Genomic DNA, 16635 nt, shown 5'->3' with positions numbered 1-16635 from the left:
CCAAAGGGCACATTCTGCAAGTCTGCCTCCTGGCCATCAGCTCTCAGTCCCTCTCTTCCCATGAGTCTAGAGTCCTCAGCTGCTCCCTCTCTCCATGTCCCCATCTCTGCCTGCATCTTTGGTGTCACTGCTTCTCTGGATAAGGTCCTGTATTCCATTTGTGCTCTTCTCCCTTGATGGTCCTAGGGTCCTCTGTTTCTGGCCTGTAAGATTAACTACTCCCCCATTTTTTGTTACAAAACTTCTACGTATACAATTGTGACAGTAGCAATTAGGTATGATAACAGTTACTCACTATTGAATCATAAGAATCTTATCCCCATCTCTTTTCACCAGATCCATCTAGACAAGGTAAAAACTATTCACCAGGGACTCTATCTTACCCCATACATGCTTAAACTAAACATCCTCTTGAAACCTTGTAAGACAGTCACTTGGTGATTTTATCGCCCCCTCATTTTAGGTAGCCAATGTCTAAGTTGCTCGTCCCTATCAACCCTGTATACAGAGGGGATAGGATTAATACTTGATGTGAAAACTCCTTCCCTGTCAGTTGGTATTTTGAGCTACTACATCCATGAGTATAGGTCAAGTTCATCAAATTGTAGCAATTTACCCTCGTTTCCTTTATCAAAATGTGTTCTGGCTGTACTTCTTACAACACAAATTTGTTTGTTCTAGATGTCTAGATTGTTTGTTCTAGATGTCTAGATTACTTGTAATACCAAATACAATGTTAATAGAACTGTATGCTCCTTCTTAGCCTTTGAGGGGTTGCTTTAACCAGTTAATTGAGTTTTTCTTTTCTTTTTTTATCCTCTGATATTTTCAATCTGGAGTAGGTTTAATCTGTAGATGTGAAACCAATGGATAGGTAAGGCTGATTGCAAGTTAAAAATTTTTCATTGTATTATGGTTTGTAGTAAAGAAAAAACGGAAACAGCTTAGTATTTCCTAATAGCAACTGGCAAGTACTCAAAGGGCTGTATAGAAACTAAATGCAGTGAGATCCTTACACCGATGCAGTGTCTCTGTTCGTAATCATGTGAGAAAATCCCCAAGAAACCAGTTGCAACCAGGGTGATTCTGACTCCCGGTGACGCACGTCCTTCGGAGTAGAACTATGATTCTTCTTCATCCTTGTCCTTCTTCTTCTTCCTCCTCTTCCTCCTCCTCCTCTTCTTCTTCTTCATCATCTAAGGAGGTTCAAGCTGTCAGTCTTTTGGTTAGCAGCCAAATGCTTAAGCACTTGTACCACCCAAGGATTGTTGTTGTTGCCGTTAGGTGTTGTTGAGTTGGTTCCAGCCCGTAGCAACCCTGTGTTCAACAGGATGACACACTGCCCAGCCCTGCGCCATCTTCACAACGACTGCTCCACAAGAGTGCCTTGTTGCTGTCCTTGTACCAACGCATCTTGTTGGGAAGCTCCGTCTTCTTTGCTGTCCCTCCACCTTCCTTACTAAGCATGTTGTTCTTCAGGGACTGATCTCTCCTGATAATCCGTTCAAAGTATGAGAGACAAAGTCTGGCCATCTTGATTTCTAAGGAGCATTCTGATTGTACTTCTTCCAACACAGATTTGTTTGTTTTTCAACATTATAACTCAAATGTATCAATTCTTCTATAATCTTCCTTATTTCTTGTCCAACTTCCACATGCATATGAAGTGATTGAAAATACCATGGCTTGGATCAGGTGCACCTTGGTCCTCAAACTGATATCTTTCTCTTCAACACTTTAAAGAGGTCTTGTGCAGCAGATTTGCCTAGTTCAATACATCATTTGATTTCTTGACTACTGCTTCCATGAGTGTTTATGGTAGATCTAAGCAAAATGAAGTCTTTAATTTCAATCTTTTCACCATTTATCATGATGTTGCTTATTGGTCCAGTGGTGAGGAATTTTTTCTTCTTTACATTGAGGTGCCACCCATACTGAAGGCTGTGGTCTTTGCTGTTCGTCAGTATTTTAAGTCCTCTTTGTTTTAGCAGACAAGGTTGTATTATCTGCTTATCACAGGTTGTTAATGAGTCTTCCTCCAATCCTGATGTCACGTTCCTCATATATTCCAGCTTCTTGGATTATTTGCTCAGCATGTTGTTGTTGTTAAGTGCCGTCGAGTCGGTGCGGACCCATAGCGACCCTGAACAGGGTTTCCTAGGCTGTAAATATTTTCGGGAGCAGAAGGCCTCATCTTTCTCCCACAGAACAGCTGGTAGTTTCGAACTGCTGATCTTGCAGTTCGCAGCCCGATTCGTAACCACTATGCTACCAGAGATAATTGTGGTAGACCAGGTTATGTTCTGTGCCTGTTATCTCTTTAAACACCATTGAAACCCTACCACTGTGTGAGCCACAGAGCACTTGTCTGCAGGTCTAGGCCATGATGTCTGAGTTAAGGAATTAACTTCCTGACAATCTTACAAAGGTACAGCAACCCCACCCACCCAACTCCTGTGTTTTGTCCACCATGAGCATTTCCCCAGCCTTAGCAATCCTGTATGTGTTCTGGGGATAACCCTGATATTCTCTGTATTGAGGGCCAAGGGGGAGACTGAAGTGGGCGGCCAGTTTGACCCTGTGAGAGCATCATCTTGGCCTTGTGGACCCAATCCCCTGCATTTATTTTCTGTCTTTTAGGCACGGCCCAAAGGTGAAGGTCTAACCCCATACCAGGGCAAAAAGCGCTGCTTCGGAGAATACAAGTGTCCCAAGTGCAAGCGAAAATGGATGAGCGGGAATTCGTGGGCCAACATGGGGCAGGAATGCATCAAGTGCCACATCAATGTGTACCCACACAAGCAGGTGAGCTGGGCGGGGCCTGGCTGGCATGTGGTGGGGAAATGCCAAGGACGGAGGAGAATGGGGAGGCCAGTGGTCATTCTCTGAGATGACTTGTTTCCTCTCTGAGCCTCAGTTTGCTCCTTCATTCAAGGAGAGTGAGACCACATTTCCCATTGTTTTCCCTTTCTTCACTTGTCTCATCTGAAACAGGCGGGAACCCCTTCCTCCAGGGAGGAGAGGCAAATAAAGGGAAACTGCATCTAGATTCTGAGTCAAAAGATCTCTGGTGAATTTTTAAATGAATGCAGTTGGGGTGCCATGTTAGACAGAGTGGAATGTGTGTGCAACAGGATACTGCCTGGGGGCTGGCCCACTCCCACCCCACCCCACACCCACCCCGGGAAGATCTCCTTAAGACAGGCTGGGAAGGGCGTGTTGCTTGAAGGAGGTGACATGACTTGGAGGAGAGACAATCAGCCATGGCATAAATTAGGGAATTATTGTTAAGTGCTGCTGAGTCTCTTCCAACTCATAGTGACCCTATATAGTGTTTCCGGGGAGCAGCTGGTGAGTTTGAACTGCCAACCTTGTGGTCCAGTACTTATCATACTGTGCCACACCAGGACTTCAAATGAGGGAACAGTCACCCTAAAAAGAAAAAGTACTTGGGCTGAGTACCTTTCCTGAGACTTGGGCTGCTCAAGGACCCAAGCTCAGTGAAGGAACGTGAGAGGGAGGCGAGAAGAACATGAGCCAGGCAGGCAGCTCTCTGGTTGTGCGTAGGGTTAGTAAGGAGTAGAGATTGAAAATGGACAAGCCTTTGTCATAGTCCCTGAGGGAACTGGGAGGGGCCTGAACTAAGGAGGCAGCTGCATAGCTGGAATCTACACGGGGTACGTCCAGATTGGATACAGAGCTGAGGGAAGGGTCGAAACCCAGGGAGCAACCAGGCTTAAGGAACTAGTGGCCAAAGGTGGTGATTCCTTAGATGGGTATTCCCTGGGCTGAGAAGGGGGTAGGGCGCAGGTGTGTGAGGTAAAAGCAAGAGTTCTCTGGTATACCAGTTATACTTGAGACAATCCTGAAAATCCAAGCAGAGATATCAAAATGGCAGTTGGATATGATGTTCTAAAGTTCACATGAGAAGTCAGGATGGTCCCTACATACCTAGGTGGCATTTAAAGCCGAGGAGATAGACGAGAAAAAAATGTCAAAAGCATAGAAGAAATTTCTCAGATCAAGCTTTTGGCAGAGAAGTAGAGGGAAAGCGCCCACCAAGGAGGAGTGGGGAGGAGGAGTCCTGGGGATCCGGGAGGAGGTTGGTTTAAGGATGAGTGGGTGATGGTGCGGGGTGGTTCTAAGCTGTCAGGAGAATGACCATAGAGAAGTGTCTTTGAGCTTTGGCAACTAGCAGATGGTCCTCAAACCTAGTGGGGCATCATTTTTACCTGGAGAACTCATTAAGACACAATAGTCTGAAGCCCAGTAAAGCTAGAGCCATGCTGGCACAGAGGGTTAAACACTGGGTGCTAACTGCAAGGTCAATGCGCAGGTAGGAAAGGTGATTTGGGTTTTTAGAGATGAGGGAGCCTCAAATATGTTGCATGAGGATAACCCATAAGGAAGCAAAAGGCTGGCAGGTGACAGGGGTTTCCTGGTTGGTAATAGGGGCTTCCTGGTTGGTGATAGGGGCTTCCTGGTTGGTGATAGGTGCTTCCTGGTTGGTGACAGGCGCTTCCTGGCTGGTGAAAGTCAGCGCTGTCTGTCTTCCTGGTTGGTGATAGGTGCTTCCTGGTTGGTGACAGGCGCTTCCTGGCTGGTGAAAGTCAGCGCTGTCTGTAGGAATGCAGCATCCTTTGGGACATGGAAGCAGTGTACTGGGAAGCCTCCCAGACTGCGTCCTGTGTGTCTCTTTATTTGTACCCTTTCCAATACTAACAGTGTCATCGCCATAGCACAGAGGCCAGGGAAAGAGGTTGCTTGTGGTCAGGGGTCGGCATCCCAGGACTGGAGGCTCTACCGGGCTTCCCCGAGAGCTGGGAAGATGACGATATTTGCACACTCAAAAACCATCCATGGTGCATACCCCATTTGGAAACCTCTGCTATGTGGCATAAATTGATATGGGCATTGACTTGAGTTCATTCTGATTCATTGTGGTGGTGGTTATGTGCCATGGAGTCGGTTCTGATCTATATAACTTCCCAATAGGGCTTCCAAGGTCATCATCTTTTCCAAAGCAGATTGACACATCTTTCTCCCAGAGTGGTTGGCGGGTTCAAGCCACCAGTCTTCTGGTTACCAGCCGAGCACTGGTAACAGCTTGGCTGGGGTTCGTCTCTTGTCCCTGTGGCTTCAGTTGCAGTTGGAATTGAAAGATCCCCTTTCAAGATGACTTCTTCACTCACATATCTGGCAGTAAGTAACGACAGTAGCCGGCACACTTTGATGTTGTTGTGAAGTGCCATTGAGTAGGCTCCAACCCACAGCGACCCTGTATAATGTTTCCAAAGAGGGGCTGGTGAGCTTGAACCACTGACCTTGTGGTTCAAACTGACATTGTAGTCCAGCGCATTAACACACAGCGCCACATCAGGACTCCTGACACACTTGAAATACTCAGTAAATATTGAGAACTCAAGACAAACAAAGAGGCTGATGATCCAGGATGAGAGGAGGGAGAGAGAGGGAAGGATAATTAGGGAGGCTCATGAACATGATGGTCCAAAGGAGAGAGAGGTACTTGTATCCAAGGCTTCTGTTTTCACAGCAGCATCAAGCTAAGAATGAGGGTGAGGAGAAGACAGAGAAATCTAGGGCACAACCAAGCAGCACTCTAGGGCAAGGGGAGTTTTGAGACCATAAACATCTGGTCTCTCTACCAGTGTGATGCTGAACAGGACGGAGCAGCAGAGGTGGAATTTGGCCAGGCCAGGCCAGGTGAGTTTCAGACAGAAACGTTTACAACGCATGGTCCTGAGGTCTCGGCTAGTTGGCAGGGAAGGGAAGCCAGGGGGGCCTAGCAGGAGAGAAGAGGTGGTGGAGCCAGTGGATTGGGTGGGAGCGGTAAGCCGGAAGGAGAGGCGATGGAGGGAGACAGGTGTGTATGATGGAGGCTTCAGTGGGGTGTAGTTTCTTGGGAGCAAGTCCAGGCTGGGGCCATGGGGGCTTGTGGGAGAGTAAAGGCCACTAGTGATGAGGTAGTGGAGGAGCCAGGGTGGGCTGAGTGTGGGCGGAGTCACTCAGCAAACTGAGCAATAGCTGGTAGTGGGGAGGGGCTAGAGGAGGGCACCTGCTGCACCCACCCCATCTGTAAGTAGATGGGGGGGGGGATCATGCACTGGGGGGCTTGCACTGAAGCCAGCTGTGTGGCCTTGACCAGGCCCCTTGGCCTTTCATCAGTGCAGGATGGCATTGTCTTCCCTTCCTAACTTAGAGTGTTGTTGTGAGGAGTAGCTGAAGATTAAGACCCCCAGCGGCCCCGTGTGTGTCTGCGAAGCACTATGCTTTAAAGCAGGAGTGGGGAACGTCCAGTTCAGGGCCACATGCTGTTGTTGTGAAGTGCCATCGAGTCGGTTCTGACTGAGGGTGACCCTGGGTAGGGTTTCCGAGGAGCGGCTGGTGAATTAGATCACCGACCTTTTGGTCCAAACTGACCTTGCAGGCCAGTGCATTATCCCATAGTGCCACATCAGGACTCCTGGGAAATCATTTGGTCAGACCCTGTAAAGGCAACCACAGTTCCAGCCATCACATTGTTGATGTGCAGTACCGTCGAGTCGATTCCAACCCATAGTAACCCCATATAGTGTTTCCAAGGAGCAGCTGGTGAGCTTAACTTGCAGTTCAAACAACTTTGCAGTCTGACGCATTAGCCCACTGCGCCACACCAGGACTCCAGAGCCAACATTGTTGTTGTTATGTGCCGTGGAGTCGGTTCTAACTCATAGCGACCCTGCACAGGGTTTCCGAGGCTGTAAACCATTACGGGAGCAGAAAGCCTCATCTTTCTCCCGTGGAACAGCTGGTAGTTTCGAACTGCTGACACTGAAGTTAGCAGCCCGACTCGTAACCACTACGCTACCAGAGCTCCTTTAGCCAAAGATGTTGTTGTTAAGTGCCATCGAGTCAGTTCAGACCCATAGCGACCCTGTACAGGGTTTCCGAGGGTGTAAATCTTTACGGGAGTAGAAAGCCTCATCTTTCTCCCGCGGAACAGCTGGTAGTTTCGAACCGCTGACCTTAAGGTTCGCAGCCCGATTCGTAACCACTACGCTACCAGAGCTGGCTAATTTTAACTTGATAATTTTGTATGGCCCACTAATGATGTTATAAATGTCGGCAGAAAACAGGTCCCACCCCACCCACCCATCCTGCTCTATAGGGTTCTCAATGGCTAAATATTTGAAAGTAGATCTCCAGGAAATTCTGGCTGTGCACATGGTTAAGCGCTCAGCTACTAGCTGAAAGGTTGGTCGTCTGAATAGATGCTTGGAGGACAGGTCTGGTAATCTGCTTTCTAAAAGTCACTGCATTCCACCCTACACACATAAGGTCACTATGAGTTGGAATGAACTCAGGAGCAACTGACAGCAACAAGCTCTCCAGGACTTTCTTCCCATGCACCTACAGGCAGACTTGAACCTGTTGGTTCAAGAGCAGGACCCAAGGACTCTGAAGCTTAATGTCTATAAAAGAAAAGCTCTTTTTGTTGACAAAGCAGGAACAGATGTTAATGCCATGTGAAAATAAGGTGCTAAAGGTAAATCCTATTGAAAAGGCATTTAAGGAGTGGGGACGAAGGGACTACGTGGATTTTAGAGAAAGCGGAACCTAGTTGACTTTGCAAAAGGGGGCACTTTGTAACAAGTAGGGCTGATCAGAGACAGGGGGCGGGACCACAGGAGATGGTGAGAGAGGGTCCCAGCTATAAAGGGTGCAAGTAGAACCTGGTAGCACTTCATTGCATGGGGTGAAAGGAGTCTTGGTAGCACAGTGGTTAAAATGCTTTGCAATTCCTACCAGTACGCTGCCCGTAAAATTACAGACTGTTAACTCTTGTCGGGGGCAGTTCTGCTCTGTCCTATGAGTAGGGCCTCTATGAATCAGAAATGACTCTAGAGTATAGGTTTTGCATGGGGTGACAGGAATCAGCCAAATGCCTCTTGGAAGTAAAGTCAATTTGGAATGTGAGCCAGGTCAGAGAAAGTCGAGGCAATAGGGAGGAGTGGTGGGCATGGAAAGAGGAAACACGTGCCTTTCAGGACGCAGGCCCAGTGCCGTCAGCTCTTCTAGCTCAATGCTGAGCCTGAGCCCAAATCCACTGCCGTTGAATCAATTCTGACTCAGACTGCGGCCCCACATGAGGTTTCCCTCTGTCCGTTTCTCGTATTCTGGTGGCTGTGCCACCGATTGACAAGCAGGATCATCCATGGTGGACAGGTTTCAGCTGAGCTTTCACATGAGGACAGACTAGGAAGGAGGAGAGATGAACTTCTTCCGAATATTTAGTCACTGGAAACCTTACGAAGAGCAATGGAAGACTGTCGGCACCAGATAATTGAATACGGAAGCTAGGATGGCCAGACTTTCATACTTCAGACATATTGTCAGGAGGAAGTGGAGGGTCGGGGGGAAAGACGAAAATCCCCAACGAGATGGATTGGCACAGTGGTAGCATCAATGGCCTCAAACATAGCAACAATTGTGCGGTTGGCCCAGGACTGGGCAGTGTTTCGTTCTGTTTTGCATGGGGTCGCTATGAGTCGGTACCAACTCGATGACACCTAACAGCAACAACAACCTACGCAGGGAATGCCATTAGTACACTGCCTCCACTTTCTCCCTCGGAGCTGCTGGTGGTTTGAACCATCAACCTTGTGGCTGCCAGTGCAGTGTTCATCTTACAGTACCACCAGAAAACCCAATTAAAACCAAAGCCACACAAACAGCTTTATTGTGAAATTCACCCATCCCCATCTACGTATACGATGTGATGGGTTTTAGCAAATGCACAGATAGGTATAGTCCTCACCAGAATTTTATAATATTGTCATCACTTTTAACTGTCATCTCATCATCTCCCCCACTGCACACCTCAGTAACTGCATACTCGACTTTCATTTGAGTGGAATCATAGAGTAAGTTGACTTTGTGACTGGCTTCTTTCTTGTTAGCCTAAGGAGAAAGAAACCCCAATTTTATGTACAATGCTCTGATTTGGAGATGTTAGCAACTGAGACAGTTTGTTTTTTAAAATGTCATGTGAACCTACCACAACTCACATGGTGGCCTGATGAGGTCTGTGGGTCCCCAGTGTTCCTTCCTCCTGACGACTCCAAGTTGTCCAGAATGAGGCATGTCAGCTGGAGAGGCATACAGGTTGTGAGGTGAAGGTGGCCCTGCCTCAGACATGATTCCTCCTCGCGGAGTGACCAATGACTGCCCACAAGCTTGAGGGAGGAGGGGTATCGGAAGTTGGAGGTTAGGGCTCTCGTGCTGTTTTGTCTCCCAGGCTGTGTGAGTGACGTGAACCTCAGCTGCCCCATCTATAAAACGAGGGGTTGAGATTTTCAGCAAAACTTCATTGAGAGCGTGCTCTGTGCCGGGCCCCACGGGTTCCATCCTGGAGCCCAGCTTTCCATGGAGAAGACAGAGGAAACCAAGGGAGCAAATGTGGGCTAGATAATCACTAGTAGTGAGAGGTACAGGAAGGTGTGATAGAGAGACTCAGTGAGGAGGGCTTCTCTGAGGAGGTAGCATTCGAGTAGGAGTCATCCCTAAGGGGTAGCCAGTGAGGGAAGTGGGGGTGGGGGAGACAAAACAGCGGTCAGGAAGGGTGGCAGGGGCGGGTCATTCAAGTCAGGACTGTGGCTCTCTGCTTGCCAGCAGAACCCTCAGTGGCTCAGGAAGTAAAGGTCTCAGTCTCTCCTTGGATGGCACTTTGAGCTATAATCACACCGTCTCCAGCCCTGAGGGTTGAGTGCTGAAGTCCTTGGCCCCTACAATGACAGGCACAATCCTGGCTTGTGCTGCCACCCTCAGACCTAGAATGGCCTCACCTGCCTCCTCGTTTTCATCCTGCAAAGCCCTGCCCTGAATACCCTTCGCCTAGTCCATCCTCAGGATCCGAGTGCCCTGAGGGCCCATCTGGAAGGATCTTGTAAGATCATATGGTTCTGCTGTGCCCTCTGCCTGCCACTAACTGGTGTCTGCTGAGCAGGGGGACAGTCCCGGGAAGAGATGGCTCTTGTACCAGGTCATATAGCAGCCAGTGTGGTGAGGGGACACAGGCCAAGGTCCCCACCACCCAGCCCCTGCAGTCTCTTCTTGTGGGCTTCGGTGCTCCCCTCACTCAGGGAGGTCAGAGCTGAGGGACCAGGGGGTGGGGGAGGCACTTGAATACTTCCCAGTCAGGAGGCTTTGCAGAGCTGAGAGGCAATGTTTGGAGCCCCTTTCACTGTCCCCCACCATGGAGAAGCGGACTTCTTTTCCCTGAACCCTGATCTCTGACCTGCTCACATCCATTACCTGAAAGCCCTCCACTCCCCCAGCGCTTCTCCCTGCCACATCTGTTTCCCTTCAGGCTCCAGCTGTGCCTTCTCTGCCAGTCCTAACCCCCACGAGAAGAAAACATTAATGACTTTCCTGCCTCTTTTGGGGAGAGGACCCTTGGCAATCAATCCCAGCTGCTCAGTGTTTTTCCTACACAGAGGGGAGTCATTTCGGCAGCTTCCCCTGACCCCCCACCTGGTGACGGGACCCAGAAGGTTATTGCCTGGAGTCATGGGGGGGGGAAAGGCACCCCCTGAGTCAGAGCCAAGGAGGGGCACAGCCCAGCACTGAGAAGGCTCAAAAGGGATGGTGAAACCCTATGGTGGTGGTGGTGGTGATGTGCCGTGGAGTCGGTTCTGACTCACAGCGACCCTGCACAGGGTTTCTGAGGCTATAAATCTTTATGGGAACAGAAAGCCTCATCTTTCTCCTGAGGAACAGCTGGTAATTTTGAACTGCTGACCGTGAGATTAGCAGCCCGATTCGTAACCGCTACACTACCAGAGCTCCTCTTCATCATCATACTTGATATTAATACTGGCTACTGTATGAACTATGCACTCTTCTGATCACTTGGCCTATATTAACTAGCCCCACTTTACAAAAGAGAAAATCGGGCACAACAAGATTAAGTGACTTGCCAAAGGTCAATTACTATGGCTTCCTTTATGATTATATAATACTGTATGACCGTCATCTCTCTGCCACACACAAACACACCAAAAACCCCACAAAAAAACCCGTGAGCAAGACAGAGCAGGTGCTAACACCTCTCAGGTGAGAGAAAAGCTAGTGGAGTTGTAGAGGGGACGATGTTGGCCTGCAGAGCTCTGTGTGAGTTCAGCTGCGTTGGGTCATATGTCCACACTGCAGGGACACCCAGCAGAGGAGGGTCCATATAGCCTTCAGGGAAACCAGAGGTGCTCTCTAAGGCTCCATAGGCCCCGATGTGCTGAACCTCTGTGGCAGCCCCTAGGCTGAAGGTCCGGAGGCCGGAGGTGCAGCTGAGCAGGTCTAGCGAATTCCCAGGGGAAGAGTTGTGATTGATTGCGAAGGTAGCACAGGGGCTGTGCCACCCTTAGGACAGAAAGCCAGTGACCCTGGACTGACTGTTCCCCGAGACAGGGCAGTCAGCAGGCATGGCTGACAGGAGTTGGAAGGCAAATATGGCAGAAAGACCACTCCTGTTCCTTCTCCCTCCAGGTCCCTGGGCAAGACCCTTAAAGACTAGGAGCCTCAGCCACGCATACTCGCCTGGGATTGAACTGTGCCCTCGCTGGGAGATTATGAGGTTGGGCACATAACACCCCTAGGGAGCAAGGGTGGCCACAGGCATGCTTGCTCTCTGGCCCCACTTGGAGGACAGGGAGCGAGGGTCCTGCTTGTGGTGGGACAGAGCCGGTAGGGAGCTGGAAACCAGGCTGTGTTTGATCTGTAGGAATAGAGACTTAAAACCGGGTCTTACTGGGTGGTCCTACCAGAGCAGAGACAAGGGTTTGTGTGGCCCCTGCTTGACTGGGATTTCAGGATGAGGATGCAGCGACCCAGGTTTTACTGACCACCAAGCAATAAATTGAGGGAGGTGGGAGAAAGATGGCAGACTGGGCAGAAAATCTATGGGTTCTCAGCAGCAAGTGTACAGAAAACCGGCTAAGACGGATACAGGGGACGGTCCTGGAACTCTGAGCTCCCAAGGAAGGGATAGAAACGTGGATTGGCTGCTTACTGGGAGAGAAAGTTGAATAACGCAGTAAGAGAGGAGGTGACTGATGAGCAGCTAACGGAACCTGCCAAAGCCATCTTGAGAGTTCATAAATAAATTTAGAGATGAGAAAGCATACTCATGTTGCAGAAACCTACCTGTGGCTCACGAAGACAAAGGTGCGATTCTCTTTTTCTTTTTCTTTTTTCCAATCAGTGTACAACCTCAAGGAATCTCCCACTTTGGGGTGGTTGAGTCACTCGGAGGATGGGAGCCCCCAGGGAGGAGCTACACATAATAACCCCACTAGGGCAGGCTCTGATTAAATCTGCAGGCCAGCCCTGGACTGACTCTACTAGGAGAGGGGGTGGAATGGACTTGCAGTAGAGGGGAAAATTGATTTTATTTTATTTTTTTAAAGGGAAGGAAAGGAGGTGGGCAATATGTGTGAGGAAAGCAGGGAAGAATTCAGAAGACTGCTACAGGAACAATGAAAATAGATACAGCATTGGAGATAATACAAAACCTGCGATCAGAGGCCCAGATGATCAATACTAAGATATCAGAAACGGACAGTACGCTGAAAGGACAAAGGAATAGAACTGAATCAATGGGAGCCAGAATTAGTGAACTTGAAGATAAATTTCTCAATATTAGTAAGCTAGGAGAACAATCAGAGAAAAGAATGAAAAAATCTGAAGAAAACCTAAGTTTCATGTGGGACAACATGAAAAGGAATCGTTTACAGGTGATCAGAATTCCAGATCAGGAAGAGACAAAGAAAACCACAGAAAAGACAGTCGAAGAGCTGCTGAAAGAAAATTTCCCTAACATTATGAAAGAAGAGATAAGTATTCAAGAAGCTAAACAAACCCCAAACAGGATAGAGTCCAAAAGAAAACACCAAGACATGACATACCATAATCAAACTCCAGAACCAAAGACAAGGAAAGAATCCTGAAAGCAGTTCAGGAAAAACAAAATGTTACCTACAAAGGAAAACCAGCAAGATTAGGTTCTGACTTCTCTCAGCAAAACCCAAGCAATAAACTGGGCCAATTAACTCAACCTGCAGGGAGCTCTCAGCCCTGGGAACAGTGAAGCCCATGCTGGGGAAGGGGGGTAGAGATGGCGTAGATCTCATGAGGAGTCGGGGAGAGTGGTGAGAACCTTCCTAGACTTCAACTTTTAGTGAGCTCCCCCACCCACTGCCATTCATAGTAATAATCATAAATAACATAACTAGTTTTTATGTGCTCTTAATGCCCCTGGGTGGAGCCTTGCTATGGTGTTGTAGAGATAAGCACTGTAAGCACTGGATCACAAGATCAATTTGAACCTCAAAGCTGATGGTTCAAACTCACCAACCACTCCTCAGACACTCTATACAGGGTCGCGATGAGTCAGAACCGACTCAGCAGCACTTAACAACAACATCCTTGGGTAGTACAAACAGCTAATATATTCGACTGCTCGTGGAAAGATTAGAAAAATCTACCACAGAAAAATCCAATGGAACACACTTAGGGTCACCATGAGTCATAGGTCAGAGATGGAGGGTCAGGGGTGGGGGTGGGGGTGATCAGTGACTTGGCCAAGGTGGCAAAATTCAAAAGTCACAGGGAGTAAAGCCTAGGTTCAAGCCAGATCTGTTGTAAAGCTCAACTTTTTCACAGCTGGAATGGAGTCCAGGTCTCGTCCCAGTTCAGACAGAGAAACCAGTCATCTGAAAGTCCTTTCAGATGAGGACAAAGCTCTTGTCCTTTTTCTGCATGGCTTTAGGCCTGGAAGCACAAAAATGCAGAACCCTGCCCACATTCAGGCCCCACCAGCTGCCTTCTAGAACCTTCTGACTCCTAGTCTCCAAACTGCTCTTGAGTGGCCACTTGGGGCCAATATGCTGCTTTTTGAACCAGCGCTGGTTCTCAGCTGTCCTCAGTCCATACCAGTCTGCAGCTTCCCCGTCCTGACACTAACCCCGGCAGGGGGCCCTCTACAGGCAGAAGGTCTGGACCAGGGCTGTGTCTGTGGTTGGACGGATGCAGCAACCTTGTTAGCCAGTCAAGAAACTGCTGCTCAGGAGAGCCCCCTAGTAGCCTCTGTACATTTTCCAGGTCAACAACTTGTTGACGGTTCTCAGGGACCAAGAAGGGAGAAGGGAAACTTGTGTTAAACTTCAAGCAATGAAAATGTGCTCCTCTGTGCCTCTTGCCACTCAGGTGGCATAGCATCTCAGAGACTTCCCAGGACTCTGCAAATGAGGCACAACAAACCACCCCACTTCACAGATGCAGCACAGTAAGGCAGTGATAGGACACATGGTTGCCTCCCTGCTCAGGTCCTCAGTTTCCTCGTTAGAAAACAGTGACATTCCATTCATGCACTCACTAAACAAGCATGTAGGTACTACAAGAACTCCAGAACCCTAGCACAGCACTGGGCCTGTCTGTAAATCCTGACGCTGCACCAGCAGAGAATGGGGCTCACAAGCAGCCAAGTGAGAGCGCTGGGTGCTGGGAGCCAGGAGACTTGTGTTCAGGTCTGAGTCTCCGTAACTGTGCATCTTCCTCACTCTTGGCCTCAGTCTCCTCATCTGCATAACATACATCTTTGCTCCCTGCCCTGCCTCTGTGGTGGGCTTTTGTGAGCTTCAGGTGGTGGCTTCTCAGAGCACTGGGGAGGGTAAAGTGGTATCCATATCTAGGCTCCTGGCTGACCAGCCCTGGGCTGACCAGGCTGAGGCCCAGCCCTGACCACAGCCTATGCTAACAGAACGCACACGCCTGCATACAGACAGGCGGTGGGGCTAGACCACCTTCGTGACAGCCTCTCTCTCTCTCTCTTTTCCTGTCCCCCCTCCGCACCTCTCTCTCTTTCTCTCTTGCCACTATTCTCTCTCTCTTCCCCTTCTCTGTCTCCCACCTACACCTACCTCTGTCTGTCTCTTGGCTTCTCTGTGATTTATGTTTAACTCTGTCTCTGTGTGACTCTGTATCTCTGTTTCAATCTCCATACTTTCTGTTTCTTTCACATCGTTTGGACCCTCTCCTTCCACCCCTTTGCAGAGGCCCCTGGAGAAGCCCGATGGCCTGGACGTATCCGACCAGAGCAAGGAACATCCGCAGCACCTGTGTGAGAAATGCAAAGTCCTCGGCTACTACTGCCGCCGCGTGCAGTGACCTGGCCCTCCGTGGGCCCCTCCACCAGCCAGCGAAGACACTGCCTCCCTGGGTTTCTCCTTGTTGCTGCATGCCTCAGAGTCTGGGCAGGGGACTCCGAGGGACCTTGTCTCATTTGTGTTGACAAACAGTGTTACTGACATAGCTGCACCCCAAGTCACAGAGGGTAGGCTCTGCAGGGCTCTTTACCGGGTGGCCTGGAGTCTGTGTGGAGGGAACAAAGGGGGAGAAGAGGGCAGCGCACAGGCACCAAGAAGCCCTTGGTGCCCCATAGGCTCTCCTGCAAGAACCCTTTGGGGTGAGCAGCCTTGTATTAGCCACAAGTTCACTACATTTACTGTGAATCCCAGAGCGTAAAGGGGACCATCTCCCTGAGACTGGCTGACAACCTTCCCCAACCCAGAACCTTCCAGTTTGCCCTGTGTGAAAAGCCACTGTCAGAAAGCCCCATTTTCTGTCCTGTTCAAGTCTGCAATTGCCCCAAGCTAACGTCTATACAAGCGGCTACCAGAGGTGGGCATCTCTGCCCCTGCTCACTTTCAGCCGCAAGCCCTGACCCTTTTTGACCTCAGTGTCATTGCCCCTGTGGGTTGTACGCCCCCTCTGTGGATGCAGATGGTCAGAGTTCAGGGACAGGGGAGACACAGAACATTGGACAGTGTCCCGAGGTGTGTCTGCTCTGTCTTGTGGCACATCAGACAGCGCCCTCTCCAACCACTGCCAGACACTTGCCCCACATGCTTGGGTTTCATCAGCCCTATTTCACCCCCTCTCCCGCCCTCCCACCCACTCTAGGAGTCCTCTACAGATTGAGGTGTGGGGGTAGGGTCCAGTGTAGAAGCCTCTCTAGCAGGAAGAACCTGAGCGTTTGGAGACCTAGGTTTGAGTCCTGCTTCTGCCTAGGACATGTTCTACAACCTTGGGTATGGACTTCCCTCACAGTCCTCAGTTTCCTCATTGGTTAGGTGAGAGAGTGGCACTAAAGAACCAAGAGCCCCGTTTCAGTTCTGATGTTTTAGGGTTCAGATTCAGTGCCATGTTCTGGAACAGGGTTTTACCAGGGACCTTAGGGGAAGCCTCCCAGGCACCCTGGAGTCTACCAACTTGGCTGAACTTTTACTAGGTTCAGTCAAGCTGAGGAGTGCCAAAGTCCTCCCCTTGTCCACCTCTGCAGCCCCAGTCCTGCCTGTTGTCTAGGCTGGACACAATTCTACCCCTCCCCTACAAAAAAGAAAGGAATTCCTCTTCCTTGTCACCTAGACCTTCCTCCACAGGGGCAACTCTGAGACAAGCCATAGAACCTCTCTCTGTAAATGGGGGTCTCTCCTACCTCCCACAGCAGCACAAAGTACTCGTGGCTCTTTTCATTGGTCAGTGTACTGCTGCCTAGGCCAGTTGATGAGGTCATGCTCCCCC

The 16635-nt window shown here is 49.5% G+C and overlaps 1 protein-coding gene across 1 annotated transcript in view; it reads left to right on the top strand.

Annotated features, from left to right (window-relative positions):
- ZCCHC24 (zinc finger, CCHC domain containing 24) overlaps nucleotides 1-15292 on the top strand; it is a 79868-nt gene extending 64576 nt beyond the window's left edge. The window contains exons 3-4 of the mRNA XM_006837439.1: nucleotides 2641-2805; nucleotides 15106-15292. Of these exons, the coding sequence (XP_006837502.1) occupies nucleotides 2641-2805; nucleotides 15106-15219 (279 nt within the window). The 3' untranslated portion in view covers nucleotides 15220-15292. The remainder of the gene's footprint in view (nucleotides 1-2640; nucleotides 2806-15105) is intronic.
- Nucleotides 15293-16635: the final 1343 nt, after the last annotated feature.

This window comes from Chrysochloris asiatica, unplaced genomic scaffold (assembly GCF_000296735.1).
Source record: "Chrysochloris asiatica unplaced genomic scaffold, ChrAsi1.0 scaffold00020, whole genome shotgun sequence".
NCBI lineage: Eukaryota > Metazoa > Chordata > Mammalia > Afrosoricida > Chrysochloridae > Chrysochloris > Chrysochloris asiatica.
The sequence above is the reverse complement of the archived record's forward strand: the minus strand, read 5'-3'. Positions and strand labels throughout refer to the sequence as shown.